This window comes from Malus domestica, chromosome 05, assembly GCF_042453785.1.
Source record: "Malus domestica chromosome 05, GDT2T_hap1".
Lineage (NCBI taxonomy): Eukaryota > Viridiplantae > Streptophyta > Magnoliopsida > Rosales > Rosaceae > Malus > Malus domestica.
In genome coordinates, this window is record NC_091665.1 from 4,141,642 (window position 1) to 4,164,064 (window position 22,423).

General features: G+C 36.0%; 1 protein-coding gene and 1 long non-coding RNA gene across 2 annotated transcripts; one reads left to right on the forward strand and one right to left on the reverse strand.

Annotated features, from left to right (window-relative positions):
- The first annotated feature begins 2,165 nt into the window (after window positions 1-2,165).
- On the forward strand, window positions 2,166-5,640 carry LOC103402158 (TMV resistance protein N-like). The gene is made up of 2 exons (XM_008340894.4): window positions 2,166-2,790; window positions 4,700-5,640. The coding sequence occupies exons 1-2, from the start codon at window positions 2,309-2,311 to the stop codon at window positions 5,301-5,303; spliced, it is 1,086 nt and encodes a 361-aa protein (XP_008339116.1). The 5' UTR covers window positions 2,166-2,308; the 3' UTR covers window positions 5,304-5,640.
- Window positions 5,641-8,692: 3,052 nt separating this feature from the next.
- Window positions 8,693-10,668, reverse strand: LOC108169537 (uncharacterized). Its single transcript, XR_001785794.3, has 3 exons — window positions 10,380-10,668; window positions 9,566-9,628; window positions 8,693-9,255 (listed from the first exon to the last, which is right to left on the reverse strand). It is a non-coding gene; the product is annotated as an uncharacterized lncRNA (long non-coding RNA).
- Between the last annotated feature and the right edge of the window lie 11,755 nt (window positions 10,669-22,423).

The following is a 22,423-nucleotide window of genomic DNA, read 5'->3' on the forward strand; positions in this document are numbered from 1 at the left end:
TCTATTTTTTTCCTATAACTTCCTAAGTCATTATACAACATTAAATTAAATTAAGTAACATTAAATAACATTAACCAACATAAAAATTATACAACATAAAAAAAACATTTAACAACATGAAACTTAAACAACATTTAAGTTGTAGTTTTTAAATAATAAATTATGTTTGGCCATTTGGCCCTCGGTTGGAGACGGTATTTTGTGACAGGGCTAAAACGAGCCACTGGCCCTTTGGCCCTCGGTTGGAGACAGAGGCAAATATGGTCATGTACTGTTCATTAAAATATTAATATCTTGGAGGGCCAAAGGGCTAAAACGAGCCATCTGGCCAGCCCTCGGTTGGAGATGGCTTTAATATCTTGGAGGGCCAAAGAGCTAAAATGAGCTCTCTGGCCAGCCCTCAGTTGGAGATGGCCTTATATTGTCAAACTTATCAAGTTTTGGATAATTCATGAATTTAAGATCTTGAGTTTTAGTAGTTAAACAGTAATGTGTGTTTTTTTTAGTGTGCAGTAGTTAGGCAAGACTACAAAAAATAGCTCTCTTTGCTTCTCCAGAAAAGATTAAGCAAGATGGGATTTAAATTTTAACATTTCAACTTCTTAAAATTGGGTAAATGTATTTGATAGTAAATTGAAGATAGATTTTTTACCTTAAATTTTGAATTGAAGATAGATTTGTTACTTTAAATTTTGACTCTCTATCGTGCATTTTTTATTTAGTCTTTGGCAAGTCATCATACATAATAAACAAAATAATTAGATTTTAGTAAATATTGATTTTGTAAAATTCTACATCTAAATTTCTAGGTTCTGACATTGTATTCTTTATTTAGAGTTGGTGACCATCAACTAACCATCAAGTTTAGATCGAGATTCAAAATGTAATATCAACGACTGGTATGTGCTACTTTACAGTTCTCTATTTATATGTTTTTGCAATTTTTTCTTTTGCCGTAGAATAGAGTTTTGTACCATTACAATTCAACTTTTAAATCTACTTTCATTAGTCTTACAAGAATTCATTAATCTTAGAGTTCTTCCGTCTTACTAAATACCAACACACTTATATATATGTGCTCTGATTTGAGTAACACTATCAATTAGATCATAGTTGAATGTGTGCCAAAGCGACCTCATTTCCAAAGCTGATAAGTTAAATGTGAAATCTGACATGCATAATTGATTAAATGAATAATGATCACTTACACTTTGATCAAATTTATCTACAGTGGAGTTCTTGCTGCCAGTCAAATTTTAGAAAGGTAATCAAATGGAATAGCTTTGTTTAAATCAAAATTCAATCTTTTTTTTAAGAAATTGTAATGGAATTGCTTACATTCTTGGTTCCATATTATACAGATAAAATGTGTAGAAGTTTAAATTATACAGATGGAAGTCAATTTTAACAATCACTTAAATTTCTTAATAATTTGATCTTTCTTTCAATTTGTATTCGGCTCTTTTACATTTTTGTATATAAGTACACCTTTCACTACAAAACCACAGAAACTACCTAAATATGTCTTCTAATTTTTTTTTCCATTTAAATAGAAAAAGAAAATCTATCACCTTTTGTAGGAACTGTATCGATCAATTTTTGTATAGGAACCGTACCATTTTCAATCTAAAAAGTGTAAATCTTCTTGGACACAAGCTTTTTACTTTTTTGTCTAGATATTTTGTCTTGCATTTTTATTGGTTTTAAAACTAACTCTGAGCACTTTCAAATAATATAGTTTCATATATAATACTCTTACACACTCCTTTACTAATTTTTGTTAATAATCAATCATTCACAATTTCATAGGTCATGTTATTCGAAGAGTGATTCAAAGAATTTCAAGAGCTTTATTCATCCAATTTATGTTTTTCATGTAAAAATTCTTTCAAAAAGTTCAAACATCTTTCAGTTTAAATACCATTAACGCTTTATAACAAGCTCTTATAACTTTGAATCATTTTTTTTCATACGGTTTCTAATTCCGCAGTAACGTGCGCGGGTTATATTTCTAGTATCCCCTATGCGTTTCCCAGTTCAATCGCTTTCCCCAAAGTCAGAAGTCTCTTTCACCAAAAGTCATCAGCCCTCTTTCTACGTATTTTCAGTTTCACCTAACACGCGCATAGACCTAGTTTTTCTTCCCTCTGCACTCTAGTCTCCATCAGTCCTTTCACCTCCCTTGGTGCCGTGCACATATTTATACCTCCTGTTTTGTATTCCTTTATAACTCATCAGTTTGGAGATACAATTACTAACTTGCAAATTAAATTTCTCGCAGTGATTATTCGATTGAAACCACTTTCTAATGGCATCCGGCAGCAACACAACTTGTCAATGGAAGTACGACGTGTTCTTGAGTTTCAGGGGCGTAGACACCCGCACAAGTTTTACAGCCTATATGTATGAAAAATTGCAGGACAAAAACGTCAAAACTTTCAGGGACGACCCAAAGCTTGAAAAAGGGACAAATATTAATCCAGAACTCATGAAGGCAATCGAAGAATCGAGGTTTGCAATCGTTGTCCTTTCGGAAAAGTATGCTACTTCCACCTGGTGCTTGTCCGAACTTGCACATATTGTTAAATGCAAGAAAGAGAAAGGGACAAGCATTTTGCCAATTTTTTTTCATGTGAATCCCTCTGATGTACGACATATAAGAGAGAGTTTTGCTGAAGCCTTCACCGACCATGAAAAAACGTTCGGGAAAGAGAGCAAGAATGTGCGCCTGTGGAAAGATGCTTTAGGAGAAGTCGGTAAACTCGCCGGGTGGACGTTAAAGGAGGACAGGTAAATACTTGAAAGAAAATGACTTTGATGCTCCTCTTTTCTATTTTTATATTCACCCCTATTCATTTGAATAGATCAAAGGAAAATCATATTCTATTTAAATTAAAGTTGCATTTTAGTTCTACCATGCACAAATTTATATTGGCACATATGTCATTTTATTGCAATAGCGGAAGAATTCATGTCTATTCATTCTGTTGCAAATTTGACTCCCACCGGTTACTTTATTTCCTAATAATTAACTTTTAATCCACTAATGTTGTTGCTCTAATTTAATACAAGGATAATACTATGGTGACTAAATTTCTAACTAAAATTTGTGAACTAAATGATGTAGTTGTTGATGATTGAATTATCACTTAAGTGTTGATTAACGTGTTTAATTCCTATTGGCAACACATAGTTTGTCAATTTAGTTTACAATGTTATCCTTCCTAGCATTACCCTTAATATAAATAAATAAAAACTTTATATTGACTATATTTAAACAATCAAGGCGTTTAAGGGAGGAGATTCCTAAATTTGAAAAAGAAAATGGGGATTAGTTGTGGTACTCATACCACATCGAACTTTATATCCGAGTTGGTATATTTTTTAGGTTTTTATTTGTAGATCATCCTTGGAAAAAATTAATTCAATTGGAAACCATTTGCCTATTTAATTGTCGTGATAAAATTTTAAAGTTTCTTAGAACATAATACTCGTCAATTTTTTTAAACTCAATTAGATGCTTGAAACAGTTCCAATTTGAGTAATATTTTACAAAAAATAATCTATGAAATGTAACTTAAAAAATAAACGTCAAATCTCTCAACATTTTTTTCTGTAAGTCATGTGACCCCTTTTAAAGAGCATTTTCGCCTAAAAGTAGTGAAAACTACCAATCCACCTAGTACTCATGTACCAATTAGCTAATTATCGTGTATTAACCCGTTGATTTATTTTTAACAATTAGCCAATTTAGCCCAAAATTTAAGTCGAGCAGTATATTGGCACGAACAAAAAACAATGTTCAGGTAATTAGGTGAAAAAAAAAAGGTAACCTTGCATATTTTCTAAATAAAATTTTATTTTCTAAACACACTACAAGTCCATCGTTTACACAATTCAAAAAGAATCTGGTATGTTGAAATAATTGTGATATTCAATACATGATCCAGCATGAAGAACTTGTATGTAGGACATGCATATACTTCGAAATTATTTTACATTTATTTTTTCGAACTGTAGAATTACTCTCTCTTGCTCTTTAGTTCCCTGATTTTTTTCAAGGTCATTAGGAAACCTAATACTTCAAAATTCAAAAAAAACCTGAAACCCCTATAATCGACAAAACCCTAGGTGTGCAGAAAGGAATAAACAAACAAAAGACGAGTTCTTGAAGACAAAATGAAACCCTAGGTGTGCAGAAGAGAATAAACATTTTCTTTTTGTACTAAAGATAAAGACGAGTTATTGAAGACTACTTTGGTGAAGACGACGAATATGATGTTTATTTGGTGTTGAACATATTGTTGTTAGGTACTGTGGGGTGAAATGGTAGTTTGGACAAGTTAAGTGGTTGTATTAAGTTAATTTTTACTTTAAAAATCATTTATGGGATGTTTTTAGTAAGTGAGGTGCACTCAACAAAATTATGGGATGTCAATAAAACAGTCCTTACTAAATTCTGCTCTATTTACTTGTGATATGTTTAATTATATTCAGCCACTCAGCACTATGGTATTCCTTTTCACTTGAAAGTGAGAGGTCTTAGGTTCCGATCTCGTGGATGGTGAATTCGATACCAAATTAGACTGCCTATTGTATAGTTTCGCCGAACCCATCTCCCTTCGTGCAAAAATATCGGATGTACTAAAAAAATTTATATTCATATTATTACTGTCTGATAATTTTTTCCTTGTCACAGATATGAAACAGACCTTATCAAAGAAATTGTCCAGTACGTGTGGGAAAGAGTTAACCCCACATTCAAACTGCAGGGAGATTCCACGCCCAAGTCAGGTGGAATTGATAATAAACTGAAGAAAGTATATTTACGTTTAAATGATGAGGCAAAAGATGTTCGCTTTATAGGTATACAAGGGATTCATGAGACAGGTAATACAACCCTTGCTCGACTAGTTTATGACAGAATTTCCCCTAATTTTCAAGTTAGCTGCTTTCTTGAAGATGTTGGAGAGGTTGCCAAAACAAAGAGTTTACTTCATCTGCAACAGAAGTTTTTGTCATCCATTCTGAAGGAAAATATTATGCAAGTTTCGAGCGTCTACGACGTCTACGAAGGAAAGAATATGATCAAGAGTTGTGTGCTTAATAAAAAGGTTCTTCTCGTTCTTGATGACGTGGACCAATCAGACCAAATATTTTTGTTGGCTGGAGAGAGAGACTGGTTTGGTCTGGGGAGCAGAATCATCATTACAACTAGGGATCCAGAACTGCTAGTCACAAATCGTATACGGAATGTGGTGGAAGGATTAAGCAAAGATGAAGCTCTTCAGCTCTCTTACTAATTAGAAGTTCCCAAAAAAAAAAAAAAAAAACACAAACTTGAAAAGCTTAAAAAAAAAAAAAAAAAAAAAAAAAATATCGCCTGATATTCGTTGGATAAAGATATTAGTGCTTAATAACGGGAGCATTGCATTACTCACGGTTATCCGACGTTTAGCAATTTTCTTTTTGTAGTGTGTTTTTCCTTTCCAACCGAATTCTGTACTATTCTGTTGTACCTGATACTATGTTTTTTACTGTCCACGTTGTATTCAAAGTTTGTTTCATTGTTGTTGAAGACTCGAACTTAATTTGCCACACTGGTTCGTTTTGTTCTAATAAAAAGAATTGTTTACCTAATTTTTAGATTCATTTTATTTATTTAAGTTTACTTTGTGCTTCGGATTCTTAACTGTTAACGCTCAAAACTGTAAGGTTAACAAACTTAAATAAATAGTTTTAGGTGGGCTAATAAATTGAACTTAAATGAAGTTGGACTTTAAGATGTAAGTAGTTCACCATTCAAATCTGGGTTACATCCACTATGTTCCTTCACAATCTATTGATTCCAAGGCTATATTGTGCTCGGCTAATACATTCACTATATTCTCTCTGATTTGTCAATCCTCCATAATGGAGGTCACTACCCTTTATATAAGCCTCTCCCCCTTTGGGACCTCTCAAACCAGCATTTAATGTTCCATCCCACTGTACCGGACTACTAACAGCTTTTCACCTACTCGGATCATGGTTACCTTGCCCAACACTGCCCCAACGACCTTTATGTCGCGACCTAGGCCTCTGTTGGGGCATGCATGTTGTTAAGTAGCATTCAAGTACTTTTGCTCACGGAGACCTGTACCATAAAGTTGTCAATGTTCCCATGTGTTCTCCTCGGTTGACTAGTCTGTGTTGTATCTTGGTCGGCCTGAGTGGTTGAGTGAGCCTGCTGAGAACCCTTAGTCTTTGGGCTTCCTAGCCATCTCTTGGGCTTATGTCCTTGGATGGGCCTAAATGGGCCCAGTGTTAACAAACCCCTCAACTCCTTGGTCAAGGGCTTTATCTTGATCATGAAGTTGCTTATGGCCGGTCGACTTTGTCCTATCTATTGCTCGTCCCAAGCATTCCTTCATTAAATGCGGTGCAGGTAGGCGTGGCCTCATGCGCCGCGACGTCTCTTCACTTCTTGTCTGTTTCGAGAAGCAAAATGATCGCAAAGCAATGTGTCACGATCCTGGCACCTTGGCGTTTCCTTTCTTACGACCATGATAGGCTAATCGGGGTATGTAATCCACTTCCGAGGAAATCTACTCTCATTTTCCTTTTTTCCCAGAAATGGAACTCTATAGAATCTCACCCCCCCCCCCAAATCTCGGCTTCTCCCAGCGATCAAGAATTTGCTTCGAAGAATCCCCAGCCTTTTTTGTTGACATTACTCCAATTAGTTTCGCACATTGGTATTTTCCTTGATTAGGATAGGGTGTGCTCTTCCCAGATATACCGAGCATAGGCGATGACGACCGCTCTAGATTCGGCGAACACCAACCGTGAGGTGTAAGACTATGACTACTCGTTTAGGATCGACAATGTCGACCTTGACGCCCTAATGGATGCAACCAACACCCTCGAAGACTACTTACCCGTCGGACTCGGTAATAACCTCTTTTACCAGCTGAGTGCACGACATCCCTTAGGATTAGAAAACTTTCCCATTCTCGAGGAGCCCACTAGAGATACTCATGAGCAGAACCAGGGGAATGACTCCGACCGTGAACCACCGGAAGAGACGATCAGGAATAACATTTTGGATTCCTCTTACTATCTGGGGGTGTTATCTAGCCTAGCTAATGCGTTAGACCTGGATAGGCGGGAGAACCCCGTCCTCATTTCTGAGATCAGGTCGGTTTCTCCATCGATCTTTATTACTAAGATGTTGCGAATTATACTGCTGATAATACTTCCAACGTCATATCTCCTTCGTGGCTAAAGGAACTGAATAAGTAGTATCTTATCCCAGCCGACATCGTAATTTGAGTGCCTGCATCAGAGGAGAAACCTAGTCGGTCGCCCCGAGGTTGGTAACCTTTTTCAATGAGTTGTTTCAGTCGGGAGTTCGACTTCCCCTTCCTTCACCAAATTCTTGCTCACCTTAGACTTGCTCCTCATCACATCAATCCAAATTCAATCTAATTCCTCCTTGGCATGTATGTGTTTTGGATCAAGCTTTTTTGGGTAGAGCCCAACCTCACCATCATCTTTGTTAGGCATATATGGGATCTGTGAAATTGTACCAGACATATAGAGAATATGTGTATTGTAGTCTTGTAGAGAATATCAGACCATATGGGGAGTGCCAAATTAGAGAGATAAATATTCGAGTTAAGGTATTTATAGAGATCTTGAAAGTCCTTGTAAGAAGTGTAATCCCAATTAAATCGAAAAACTATCTATGAGGGAATCTAGGATAATATATCCAATCCAATCCTCATAGGATAGTGATTACGTTGCCTAATCTCTAAGATATCATAATTTAACTTGAATTAGGATTTTCTTACTTGGAAGACAAGTAATACATGTTACGGAATGGCTATTTGACTACTCCTCTGACTAGTCAGCCCATTGGAATAGCTTACTCCGATTCTAACTAGGAAGTCTGACTAGTCTTATTGTCTGAACTTCATGGGCTATGGACATTTCGGTCCTTCTTGCCACCTAAGTTGCTAGAAAATCATGATCCCACAACTTTAGTGTCCAACAGTGCCAAATATGACAAAATGACTGACATGTCAGCACATTTGACGCCATTTTGGCGTCAAAGAAGAAATCTCGTCAAAGTTAAGCAAATATTGAGTTCCTGGGTATAAAGTGGCGACTTTCGAGTTTCCGGGTGCAAAATAAGATCAAAATCGAGTTTCAGGGGCATTGCAAAAAATAAGTATTAAACTAATAAGATTTTGGATTTGTGCCACTTAGTCCAATGGTATTCCTCGCAGTTGTACATAAGATGTATAGGTTTGACTTCCGTAGATTATGAATGCCTATCAAATTCTTATGGCTAACTTAGTGACATGCCCGACCCTGATATCCTCCAAACACCAGGGTAGGCACGCGCTGGCCGACACCAGAAGGTGACGAAACCATACTAACATGCATGAGAAGTAATGAACATAAATAAAAGTTATGAATTTAAATATAATGAATATGAAAATAAGGAATGTGTTCAGAGCATACCACTAATCTAGAGTACTAAAAAAGAAATAATATGAAATTGAAAGAATAAAAGAATGGGTCCTACACCAAGAGGACTCGAAGATGCTGATGTGGGAGCACCTTAACGCCGAGATTATACACCTCGATTCTAAGTCCTGAAGGGGCGCAAAACAAAACATGAGTGGACCAAGTTGATATATAAGTAATACTGAAATAGTTATTCAATAACATACTAACCCCCAAAGTTTATGAAAACTAGTATAGCATAATAAGTAGTAGGTTTTCTGAAAACCCTAGCATGCTATAAAACCTTTCATAAAACATATATTATATAAAGTGTGCTAAATAATGGTATCATACTCGCCGGAAGCACTATATCTCTCGGCCGAAGCCAATACAAATATCTCCCGGCCCGAAGCCATCTACTTATCTCTTCCAGCCCGAAGCCAATACAAATGCCTAACCCGAAGCTAATATAAATGTCCGGCCCGAAGCCAATAGAAATATCATTCGCCCCATAGGCAGAACAGTGACCACTAAGTACGCATTTAGTGTGGGTTAATAGACCCCCATCTTCATTAGTTGATGTTTTATGTAATGATGGTCTTCCTTGTCCTCATTAGCCGTTTGTGGTGGGTTTGGGGTGACACTTTTACTTAGTGCAAGTGTTTGTGGTTTGTATCCCCGCTCACTGCTTTACTTTGTGTTTAGCTTCGCTGTTTTTGCCTCGTCATAGGCTCTCTTGCTTCTGTTAGGCTTCTTAGCCTTGGGTTGTTCAAAAAATAAAAAAAGTACGCACCATGTCATTGAACATAATAAATTTCCAATATATATCAACGGAGCTCAGTAGCTCAAACATCATATCAGAAAACACATTCATAGTATATAGTCATCAATCATATATACTACGAAGAACGTAAAATTGATAAAGCATGGTATTCCAAAATATTCTCAGCAAAGCATGATAATCATGAAACGTAAATCCAATTTACTCATAAAACATAACCATTAAATCTTGCTTTTCATGTATGCATTTCTAGTAGTAAAATATGCATTTTAGAAGGGGTCCACTCACCGATACTCTATCATCGAAGAGCCACGCAAACTAGCGAAGACGAAAACGCCACAATAAATGCACCTAAGCACATAAAGGGTCCAATTAATAAAACTATACCATAGCGATTGAATTTCATGAAACGGACGTCATAAATGGATTCAGAACGTCGAATTACCCAAAGAGGGGTCCCGGGCAAATTTTGAAAAAGTCAACAAAAAGTTAACACAAGAATGTTCCAAAGAATATTCCACAAAATATTCCATCTGGGTCAAGTCAACTGCCGGGTCAATGGGCTAGATCGGTTCTCAAATGGAATTGGGCTGGACATTGGGCCAGTTGCATGGCCCAAGGTTTGGATCCGATTCCACTTTGGGTTTGGGCCGAGTACAATTAGGTTTGGGTAGCGTAGGACTAGGCTTGGGCTTGAGGGTTTGTGGTCTGGGGTAAACGGGGTTAGGCTGACCAAAGGACCGGGTTCCATAGCCCAACAAGTTGAGCCGGTCTAAAGGTGATGAGTCGGACTCGACCTGTTTTCAGGCCATGGGTCGCCCGGTCTGCACGAAGAAGAACGCCGGAGCTTCCAAGCTCCGGTCAACCCCAAACTCTACAATTACACGTCATACCATAGACCAAAATGAAGCTATGGAGGAGAGGAAGAATGTTGTACCTATCCCGTAGCCAGCCGTGGCTGGGAAATGACCTGAAAGCTACGGTTTCCCGCCGGGAACTGGGTTTTCCTTTCCCTACAGTTCTTTATCCAAAAACCACAAAAACTACTCATAGACGTCATAAACTCACTCCTAAAATGATCTATAGGGTTCTAGAAGCTTACCATGGTTGAGGGTTCGCCGGAGGAGGAAGTCGTTGTTCCACGAGGTTATGGGTTCGAAGGTTGGTATCCATTGAGGATCCTTCTTCCTTCGCTGAGATGGCGACTTGGTGCATCCATATAAGTATGTATGGGTGTGTATGTGTGTGTGTGTTGTTTTCAGAGAGGAGAAGGAAAGCGCACGGAGAGTAGAGAGAATGGTCCGAGAGTGGTTAACGGGGAGGGGAGGGAAAAGAGAAAGAAAGAAAGGGAGGGGAGTGGGATGCCACGTGACAGGCAATGAGAGGGGAGAGTCGGGGGGACCAAAATCAGGGGGGCCTTGGGCACACCATTTAACACCAAAAATGTAACCATTTCAAAATATCCCATTTTTCATGAAATTACCGAAATACCCTTTTGTTTTGTAAAACTCCATAACGGGTTGTCACACTTATTTTGTGGCTCAACTCAACCCATACTCCATTAGTATAAATTTTATGGTTGTATTACAAAAAAAAAAATGATAACCAGACATCATTTTCTTCCCAACATTACTTTGTTTATTTTTTGTTATTTGGTTAAATAAAATTAAATATTAACGCATAAAATTAGACATGAGTTCCATTGTGTAAAAGAGAGAAAAAAAAGTCACTTCCAAAAAATATAAAGGGGTTAAAAACCTTTTTAATCTCGTCTATTTTTGTCACTGTATTTTCAATTTAGTAATTTGGTCAATATGTTTTCAAAGTTTCCAATCGTAGGAGGGGTGTATTCAATTAGGAGTTCAAATGATTTTAAAAGAGTTTACAAACTCATATGTATTCAATCAAGATTTTAGATGAATACATACAAGTTCACGGGCATATAATTAAGAGTTTAAAAGAGTTTATAAAATGACACACCCCGACCTAGATCGAAGCATGTTGGTTATGTCACGTTACCTCATAGAAATTCGGGTGTATTTATTCCAAATTTTAAAGTAGTTTATAAAACATTTGTATGCAATTAAAATTTGAATTTAAAGTATTTTAAAAGACGAAGGATTTTAATGGATTTGGAGGGATTTTATAGTGCTTTTTAAGTTTTAGGAAATCAAGTCTTTCACCTAAGATTCTATTGATTTCACTCAAAATTCACATAGTGTATATGAAAATCCTTTAAACTCCTAATTCGATGCACCCTCCTTAGTCACTTCCGTTAACTTTTTGTTAAAATAATTGTAAAATATCTAAGTATCAACTAAACAAAAATAAATTTATTTTATTTTGAAACTTCAAAAACTAATAAAAATTTGGAAACCCCAAGCACCACTGTCGCACCCTCTTCTCTACATATAAATTGAGAAGAGCACAATAGTAAAATATTTGAAATACCAAAAAATACCCTCCATTAAATAGAAATTCAAAACATTATCATTTAATTAATGTGGCACGAGGCTAGTTTTAACAGAGAGTTAACAAAAGTGACTAAAATTGAAAACTAGCAAAACATAATAATCAAATTGGCTTAATTAAAATCACAATGAACAAAATAAATTTTAAAGACACACAGTAACCAAAAAAGTTTTTAACCCAAAATAAAGAGCCTCCTAGCTACACTAGGAATGGCTTTTTCCAAAATATAAACCCCATTAACAAAATGCCCAAAATTTGAAGTAGCGGTAGGTAGACTGGGCATCCGTATCGTATTTCTTATGTTCATGTTGTTTTCATGACATACCCAATATCTTAACGGGTCGTGTCGTGTAATATCCGTTAAAGTAAATGGGTAATATGACCCAGTCGAAATGAACCCGTTAATATTATCAGATAATATGACCCAGTCCATTACCTGTTAAAGAAAATATATTTTACATCTATAAATAATGAAAATGAAAAACATAATTTGACCCCCAAAAAATGAAAAATATAATACTAAATTAGGATATGCACACTACATTGTCACATAAATATTACTTCAAAACATAAAAATTTAAAAAATTAAAAAAAAAACATTTGTCTTTTAAGTATTACATACACCAAAATAAGAGCCTGATGAAAAAATATTAGTACATTACTACAAAATACCAAATGTTCAATGATGCGTAAAATGAAGGGAGTTACGTTTCAAGGTTAAGGAACCTTGCACATGCTTTAATGTGTTTGGTATTTTTAAATTACTTGATATTTTTATTTTTAATGTGTTTTATAATTTTTTAATCTAACTCGTCGCCTATAGTATATGTTAGGTTGATATAATAGGTATATTTTGTATCTCTTTTACCTATTAATTTAGTCATGATTTGATATAAAACAGTTGGATTTGATGTATTTTGTGTGAATTTTATAGAAGTTATTTTTTCGGAGAAAACTGGATTTTTTAGAAGAATTACAAGGAAAGCACGAAAGAATAACGAAGTGGACTGATGCTATGTGAGAGTGGTGCTGGAATTTGGGCTTTATCAAATTAAGTCCAATTTGGGCTTCATAAAAACAGCATGTGGATTAGAGAACAAAAGGGAAGGGATAGAAGAAAAAAAAAAGAGAAAAAAAAGTCCAACCGGGGGATGTACGGAACCGACCCTTCTCTCCAATTGCGGGGGAGTAGATGAGAAGCAACCGCAAAGGGGGGATATAAGGAGATTCCAGCCTTCCAGTGGGAGAAACGCTGGAGAGAGGGTGGCAGTTTTGGGGTTTATCGCATACGATTCCAGAATTGGGGTTTGGGGTTTCTTTATGTTATCGAATTCATCCATGTTTGTGATTAGTTTAATCATGAACTAAGTCCTTTTGCTAGGATTAGGGTGTACTCTTATCATGAACATCTAATTCTTATTATTTCACATTGATCTCGGTTGTTTTCCATGTTGAGTAATTGTTATTGTGCTTTATCGTTATCAAATAACTGGTCATTATTTGTGTGAAGAACTACATTGGGACTGACAGGTTGAGTTTAGTAGATTGCTTCTCATAACGATTACCATGAATTACATAATTGAGTAGACATACTGGTTATGATTTGTGTAGTATTGTGAAATTATCCATTTAGCGTAAAGGGATTCAATTATCTACTTCTGTGGCTAGACATAGCATGGGTAGATAGTTAGAAACACAGTTAGTATATTCTGAAAGAAAATATTGATGAATCAAGGGATAATTGCTAGCAACATGGGAATAAATTGAGTTTAATATGAATAACGGGATTAGATGGGATTGAGAATGAGGGACCTGATGTCCTAGTGCTTCAATATATTAATTTTTCATAATTCATTCATTTTTACTTCGTGTTTGTTCAATTGATATTTTCAATTTCGTTTGGGTTTTTGCATATTTGAATTTGTCATCGTTATCCATCTTTTATTTAAGTTTAGTTTGAAGTCAATCTCAATAGTAAATTTAGGTTAATCCGATCCTTGTTTGAACGACACTCTACTTATCATTATATTACTTGGACGATATTGTACACTTGCAATTATCAACAAGAGTATACTATAAAAATAAATAAATAACTAAAATTTAATTTTTTTTAATTTATATAGAATAATAATATAATAATACATATATTATATAGAATAATAATACAATAATACATATTTAATACACAATATATACATATGCACTATGATTGTTGTATTTTATAGTACCTTTTTTCAGTACTTTAAAAAATGAAAATCATCAAAACAACTTTTTTTTAATGTGTCGAAATGGATTACCCGTGTGTCACCCTCGTATAAATTTGCTAAGGACCCGTTAATTATCGTTTTGACTCGATAATGATCCTGATTAGTTATCATTTTGATCTGAAAACCCGTTATTTTTGTGTTGTTTACGTGTTGCGTCAACTAATCATGTAAGAAATTGTCAGGTTTAGCTGTAGGTAGGCACCAAAACAAAATAAATCGATCTTGCGTATCAAACCATTCCCTACAATTAGTCCAAGCCAAACCAATTCAAACCATTCCCTACAATTAGTCCGAGGCAAATCGATCTTGTGTATCAAACGTGCCCATAAGTACAATCGAAATGCCAAACTGTCTATCCATCCTGGTCGTACAATATTGGTTCTAGGAATTGAAAATTAATATCCATATCTCCATGTCTTGTTCAATGCCATTAGTTTCTAGGCACTCATTGAAAGGGGCATGAATTTCAATTTGGAAAGCTTTTCAATATTTGTAGTGCGTGTGCCATTCAAATTGTTAGGTAGATGTCAAGGACTGCAAGGTAAGTGAATTTGAAAATGGGAAATTTAACGAAAAGCTTCCGGTACTGTACACTTTAACGAAAAATCATATTTTTACACTAAAACGTCAATCCTGGTACTATTCACTTTACCCTTTATTTTGTCCTTATCATTAAAACTTAAAGTTTTCAAGCTTATTTCATTAGTTTTCTTTTCCATCACTAATGGGTCCGTTGAGAATTAATTAAAAGGACTATAAAGTTAGTTTAGGATTCCCTGAAAATTTTATACTCCAACCATACTCTCTAATTCAGGATGTTGATTGGCGAGGTTATTGTAGGCAACACAAAAAACCTAGACTTTGAACATTTCCTTAGTCCACGTGAAACTTTTCCATTGAATTTATTGAAGGAAAAATCGATCTAGTTTTAAGAGTTGGACCAACAACTCACTACTAATCACACATAAAGTGTCTAAACCGAAAATTCGGGGAACGTTGTTTGACAAGTTTGTCATCCTAATTCAAATGGGAGTTGAAGTTCCACGGCTTCTAGTATGATCTGGTGGCTATCAATATATTGTGGTTCAAATTTGTCTTTGGCGAGAACCGAACCTAAGACCTCTCACTTACCAATAAAACAAGATAGTGTATTTTTATTGCAACGAAAAATCTAGCATGACATTACATATATTAGCCCTGGTATGTTAAACAAGCATTAGGGCCTGCCGGCGCCGTTCTTTCCCCGATTATTTTAGTTTGTTTAAGATTATCAAATCTTCAATAGAATTGATCACTAATTGACCACTTTCTGTTTGCTTTGCCATCTTGATCAACAACCCGAGTTAGATGTTATATATTTGTTTGAGCAATGTATTTTACACTTTAGTCAAAATACCGCTAACCAAATAATATTTAGGTGGAGTAATCAAGCTAGTTTTGTATAATTACCAATGTGTAAGTGTAACTCCTATGTTTGTCTTCTGTACCTAATATTTTGCCTTCCGCAGGTAGGGCTGGGTTCGGTTCTTATCGGTTCGGTTTTTTACCAAAATCAAAACCAAACCGAAATTTCGGTTCGGTTCGGTTCGGCCCAAATTTTTTTCGGTTTGGTTTTTTTTTCGGTTCAGTTTCGGTTTTTTTTCGGGTTTTTTTTTTTTTTTTTTCATCCAAAAAATGCAAAACAACCACAACATTACTTGAGTTATATGCCAAGCATCCATTTCTTTATTTGGTTCACAGAGTGCCTAGTATTTGGGTCATTGTTCAAAGTAGCCTTTCCTCTATGGAAAACAAATACAAAGCCATAAACAAAATAAGAGACGCAAAAGAATTTAATTCCCTTTTTAAGACTACACAGAGGAAGAACCATATGAAAATCCCAATGGGTCTTTGCTAAAACTTTACAACAAACCGAAAAACTTGAACTCAGCAATTTTAGGTACTAACCTTTTACCTTCATGCATTTTCTCACTAACCAAACATATACATTTTCTCACCTCAAAATCCCGAATATATTCAAGTAATTCAACTACTTATGATCAAGCAGATCGAGTTCAAATTTTCAAAACTTAAGCAAATACAAAAACATATATTCTTCAAGTACATCGCCAGGATTCAAAATTCTAAAAATTTAAAATTTACAAAATCATGAAATAATTCAACAAATTAAGATGCAGATCGAAACACAAAAAAAAAGCAAATAAGTTCGTCTAAATGTCATAATCGGACTCCAATATCGCATGCCCAGTGCCCACATTCAAATTCATAGTCAAGTCCACAATAGATCTAGAAAATTCCGAAACATATTCAAAGAAAAATACAAACTTTTTCACCTTAAATTACATAAATTTCAAATGGGTAACCATAAAATCGCCATGATCATAAAATTAAAAACCCATGAACTGACAAATAAATAAAACCCACAACCTTTGCTGCAGCAAAATCGCCATGATCATCACAAGCTCTAACAGTTCCTCTTTTCGTCGGGTCTCGAAAGGGGCGAGTGAAAATCATGATTTGGAAGAAGGAATCCGTGAAGAGGACATGAGAAGACTAGAGAGAAAGTGATTTGGAGGAAGAGAGGAAGGAGAGGGAGAGGGAGACAGAGAGAGGGAGACAGAGAGACTGAGGAAGCAGCGGACGGAAGAAAGAAGTGTGAGATCTGAAATGAAATGGGAGTGAGACGTCGGCTAGGGTTTGTAAAGTTAAGAAATTTTATAAAGCATTAAACATAAGAAACCTATAAATATATTACTGGTACAATTACAACAACACAAAGCCTACAGTTAAGTTGGCTAGCAGCACCTTACCCCAACCCGCAGGTCAGGGGTTCAAACCTTGACGCGGCCAACATATTTTTTTTTTTTATAAATGATTTTTTTTTTCGGTTCGGTTCGGTTTCCAGACCTCAAAAACCGAAACCGAACCAACCAGATTCGGTTCGGTTCGGTTTGGCAGTTTCGGTTCGGTTTGGTTTTCGGTTTTTTTCGGTTTTCGGTTTTTTGAACCCACCCCTATCCACAAGTGTAACTCATCTTCTATTATGAAGAAGAATGAAGATTTTCTCATTAGTCTGTGTGAAACCCCGTCCCAAACTATGTGTATTTTCATATTAACGAACTTATGAAATTACCGTTATGCCTCTTATCCTCTTCCTAATCCGAATCCCCTTTTGGATTTTCTCCTAACTCTCACTCTCTCTTTGCCTGCCACGTGGTAGCTCCCCCATCCCTCACCTTTTTCCTCTCTTCTCCCCCGAGCCACTCTCTCTCTCTCTTAGCTCACACTCTCTATCTCTCTCTCTCTCTCGTACCACAAGTTGACAACGATGGCAATGACGTCACCACCATCACCATCGGTGTCGACTATCTCTCTCCTTCCTCCTCTATGAATCACAGAGAGCTCACGAAGTGCGCCGGCGAGCCCATGGCTTTCGAGCCAAAATCTGGCCGACTCATGCCACCTCACGACGTGTCTCAAGTACGAATCTTTTCCCCTCTCTTGTAGCTTCAATTTTAGAGGTGGATCGTCGTTTTTAGTGGGGTAACGGAGTCGATCGGAGCTTGGGAAGCTCTGGTCTTCTCCCTCACTGAAACCGAGTTGGCCAGACCCGATACCCTTAACTAGATCTGAAAACCCAAATCCCAACCGGGTTATTGGGCCGTGGAACCAGCCCATTTGTCAAACCCAAAACCCTTTTGAACCCACCCAAAACCAGGACTACAGGCCGAGATGACACGAGCCTTCGCCCAAATGAACCCAGGTTTTTAGGTCATTGAACACGGCCCAGTTGTGAGGCTCAGGCCCACCAAACCCAAGCCCAAACCCTACCAAGCCCAAGCCTAGATCCAACTCGGATCCGTCCCAACTTGGTCGAATCCAAGAAGCCAGGCCGTGCTCAAGAGCTGGTATTGGCCGGCGCGTAGAACACACGAACCACTGTCTACGACGGCACCGACGATTTTTCTGGCCAACTTTCGAGGGACCCATCTCGGCGCGTGGGGGTACCCAAGGTCCTTTTTATGTTTTCCAACATCCTGAATCCGTTTTTGACTTTCGTTTTCCCAAATTCAATCGTTTGAGTAGAGTTTTATTAATTGGACCCTTTATGTGCTTAGGTGCATTTATTGTGGCGGTCTTCGCTAGTTTGTGTGGCTCTTCGACGGTGAAGTATCTATGAGTGGACCCCTTCTAAAATGCATATTTTACTGCTAGAAATGCATACATAAAAAGCATGATTTAATGGTTACGTTTTTATGAGTAAATTGGATTTACATTTTATGATTATCATGCTTTACTGAGATAATTTGGAATACCATACTTTATCGTTTTACCATTCTTTGTAGTATATATGATTGATGACTATATACTATTTAGAACATGTTTTTATGATATGTTGTTTGAGCTACTGAGCTCCGTTGAGATATATATATATTTTAGAAATATATTATGTTCAATGATTTTGTGCTTAGCTAGTGGTCATTGTTCTCCCTACGGCGAGAAATACTTATATGGATGCACGCCGAAAGATACTTATATTTGGCTGCAGGCCGAGAGATACTTATATATGGTTGCGGGCCAAAAGATACTTATATTTGGCTGCGGGCCGAGAGACACTTATATATGGCTGCGGGCCGAGAGATACTTATATTGGCTTCAAGCCGGGAGATATAGTACACTATTAGCACACTTTATATAATATTTGTTTTACGAAAGGTTTTATGGCATGCTAGGTTTTTTGGAAAACCTATCACATATTATGCTATTAGTTTTCATAAAACTTTGGGGGTTAGTACGTTATCAAATAACTATGTTTGTACTACTTATATCAACTTGGTCCACTCATGTTTGTTTTGTGCCCCCTTAGGAAATAGGAACGAGGCTTACGGTCCGAGCTACGAGGCATTCTCCTACCAGTGATTTCGGTGTCATCTCCTCTGCTCTTGACATCACTTGTAATATCACTTCTATTATATCTTCCGCTTGTATTCTGATTTAGTGGTATTGTCATGCCCCGGACCCGGAATCGGCAATAAAAACTCAAACCCGAATCCGAAACGTGAGTTTAAAAACTAAATAAATAAAATAAAACTGAAATAACAGAGTGAAAAATAAAATTCCTCTTATAAAAAAATCCAGAATTATTTTTTACAAGACTAAGATAAATAAATACAAAATTTTATCCTCACACTTAATCCGATCTCATCCTGTCTACCATTTTTTACTGTTTAGTTCTTAACCTGCATAACAATAAAGGGGTGAGCTTTAACAGCTCTGTAGGGACATAATCTTATCACAATAAATTGACAATATTAAATTAAGTGTCATGAAATCATATAACCAAATATCAAATCATTATTGATAATAATGCATGAATGCAATTGAACCTCTTCGGCTACCCCCGTTAATTTATATAATAAAACATGCGGACCTGCACGTCCCATACCATGCATTTTACCCCTGCAGAGGTGGTTCGAATGTTATAATATACAAATTAACCCCCTGTAACTCAATCATCCCGATTTCCCCTTTTGTTAGTCATCTTGCCTAAACTCTTCATCGCCAGTCCCGAATTACCCTTAAAGAATCTGTGCACTGTGGGCTCACCTAAGATTTGGTACCTGCTAAGAGTTTGGCTCAACTACACAAAAGATATTTCCATCTACCCTCATTTCCAGAATTCCTTCCTCAACACCGAACTTCCAACTATTCTCACACATGAGTGATGCACAAATAATCTCATTTCATCATTCACATGTACCACAACATATTCTCAGCGAATAGCATTTCACCAATAATTCTGTAACAATAACAAGTAAACACCCAAGAGTAGTAATTATCCAATTAGCAAACCATATCCCATTAATCAACAACAAGATCAATAAGAAGAATATAATATTTCACAAAATTTAATAAAATCAATCTCTGTAAAGGTCTGTCGTATTTCCCCTACCTGGATTCCAAAGCATTGCTCCATATTATTAACACAAGAATCCACCACCTTGATAAAGTCCTATTCACATGTATAAGCAAATCACTAAATGCACAACTACAACTCTAATCCTATTTGAGTAATTACTTGTGACTACTAATTCAACACAAATAGATTCAAATACTTTTAAGAAATAAATAAGATGTGTTTGTATAGTTGATAAAGGATCAGTACATCAAAATACTGCTTTATCCGAATTAGATATATGTAGCTAATATAATCATTCCAACTCTAAACATAAGGTGGTTTATTAATATAGTAGACATATAGCTTGAAAACGTGAACCATAAGTTTGGTTCTAACTCCAATACATACATGCATATATAGTCTTTGTGATGAAAACATGGAGAGTGGAATGTATATATTACCATTTGCAACTTCAACCAGATGCTTTACTTGAAAGATGCATAGATAGTGTAGATATAAAACCAGTTGCATATATATTATCCTTTAAAATCAAAACATGCTTTCTTTTGAAATTAATCAATTCATAAACTGATGAGCTGATGCCATATTTATACAACTGTTTGCACAACAGCTCCTCTAATCAAATATGCAGTAGAAATGGTATCCATATAAGCATAACAGTCTTTTGCATTCAACCAACAACTTTTATATATAGTAGATTAAAGAAAGCATATGCATAAAACTAGCCCTAAATATTAGTGGCTATATATAAGGGATAAATTTACTCCACTGCAACAATCCATCATATCATACAAAATCCATGTTATGATCAGGACTAGTGGACAAAACACACAATGAATCACAACATAAGAAGAGACCAACTACGACTTTGGTAAATTGGTAGTTAATCGAATTCGAATTGAACATCATACCTATTTCAGACACTGAATACTCCTTCGGTAAAGTAGCATACGAGAACAAGCAGTGGCTTACTGATTATACAACACCTCCCTCTCTTGCATTTTCATTTATTTCCCTAAGAGTTGCCTTCTCAATACTACAGCCTCATAAACAACTTAGCACTTTGTATTTTCCAGCAAATTAATCTCTCCCTCTGTGCCTACATCTTTCTCTGTAAACATTCCATCTTTTATCCAGTTATCAGTTCTCTCTCGCTCTCGCAGACCACACCGCTCTACAGCCCTGGGTTTCTACTTATAGTCATACAAAGTCGGCAGATTCTTAGATAGGAATGAACTAAAAGCACTTTAATTGGCTATGGTTTTTGGTCCAATTAGAATAGAACAAAACATGCAGCTTAATAAAATAATGTAAAAGAAAAGAAAATGAATAATATGAATATATAGTTCAAATACTACCGTAATGGTGTACTGAACTTATTTGGTTCAAAATAATCGTAAATTAGAGTATAGAAAAATGAAATAAAGGAATTAACGATTAATTAAGAAGTAATACAAAACTTTCTGAAATTAATAAGTATATACAACACATAATTATATATAATTATTTTTTAAAATACAGGTTCTCACAAGTATGCTCTGAACATGTCATGCATTATCATTATTCATTGTTGGCAGTTGAATATTATTTTATAAGGTTTGTATTTGAATATTACTTTGCGTAGTCACGCGCGAAATTTATATGCATGTTTCACATGTTCTTGGCATAAGCATTCATTAAATGGCTTGCATCATCCTCGGGTGTCGGCCAGCATGTGGCCATCCCGTTGTCCCCCGGACATCGGGAACAGGGCGTGTCAGTCTGGAAAATCATTACAATGTGACTGATACATATGTACAAGTAACATGTTATATGGTCAAGACCTGAGTCTACCAATGCCACCTGAGGGTCTCGCTGCACAAAACTAACAGCAACTAATAGTAATCAAACTCCCTGAAGCAACTCAAACTAACTTAGAGCTGTGATCTGCTACTTTGAGGTCTATGATTATCTGTTGTGCAGGCTTTAGTTCATGTAGTCTCTCAAAATTAAACTCAAGCATTTCTATTTTCTAGGTAGTGGATTCAGGGCACGTTGTGATGCTATTTGATCATGTGGAACAAGAAATCATCCCTAGACAAGTTTTCTAGTCATTCCGGGAGTGGGAAATGTCCAGTTTTGCTTTTCTCTGAGGCTTTTGAAAGGATGTTTGGTTGCAAGGAATAATGTCGAAAATTTTGTGTTTGTGAGTTTTCTGGTCATTCTGGGAAATGTCCAATTTTGTGTTTGTGAGTTTGCATGGGATAATGTAACATATAATATAGATTTAAAAGAAGACTTTCTTTGCCACATGTTAAACATAATATATTAGGAAAGGATAGTGAGTTGTAGAAACTGGAAAATTTAAAATTAATAGCAGCACTAGCATTTAGCAGGTATTGAAATCAATACTGAAGGACACTAACGCAAAATTAAACAAACTCACCATGTCATCAGCCATTCAATTAAACAAAGCAAAGAATGGCAGAACGCAACATCGTTAGTCTT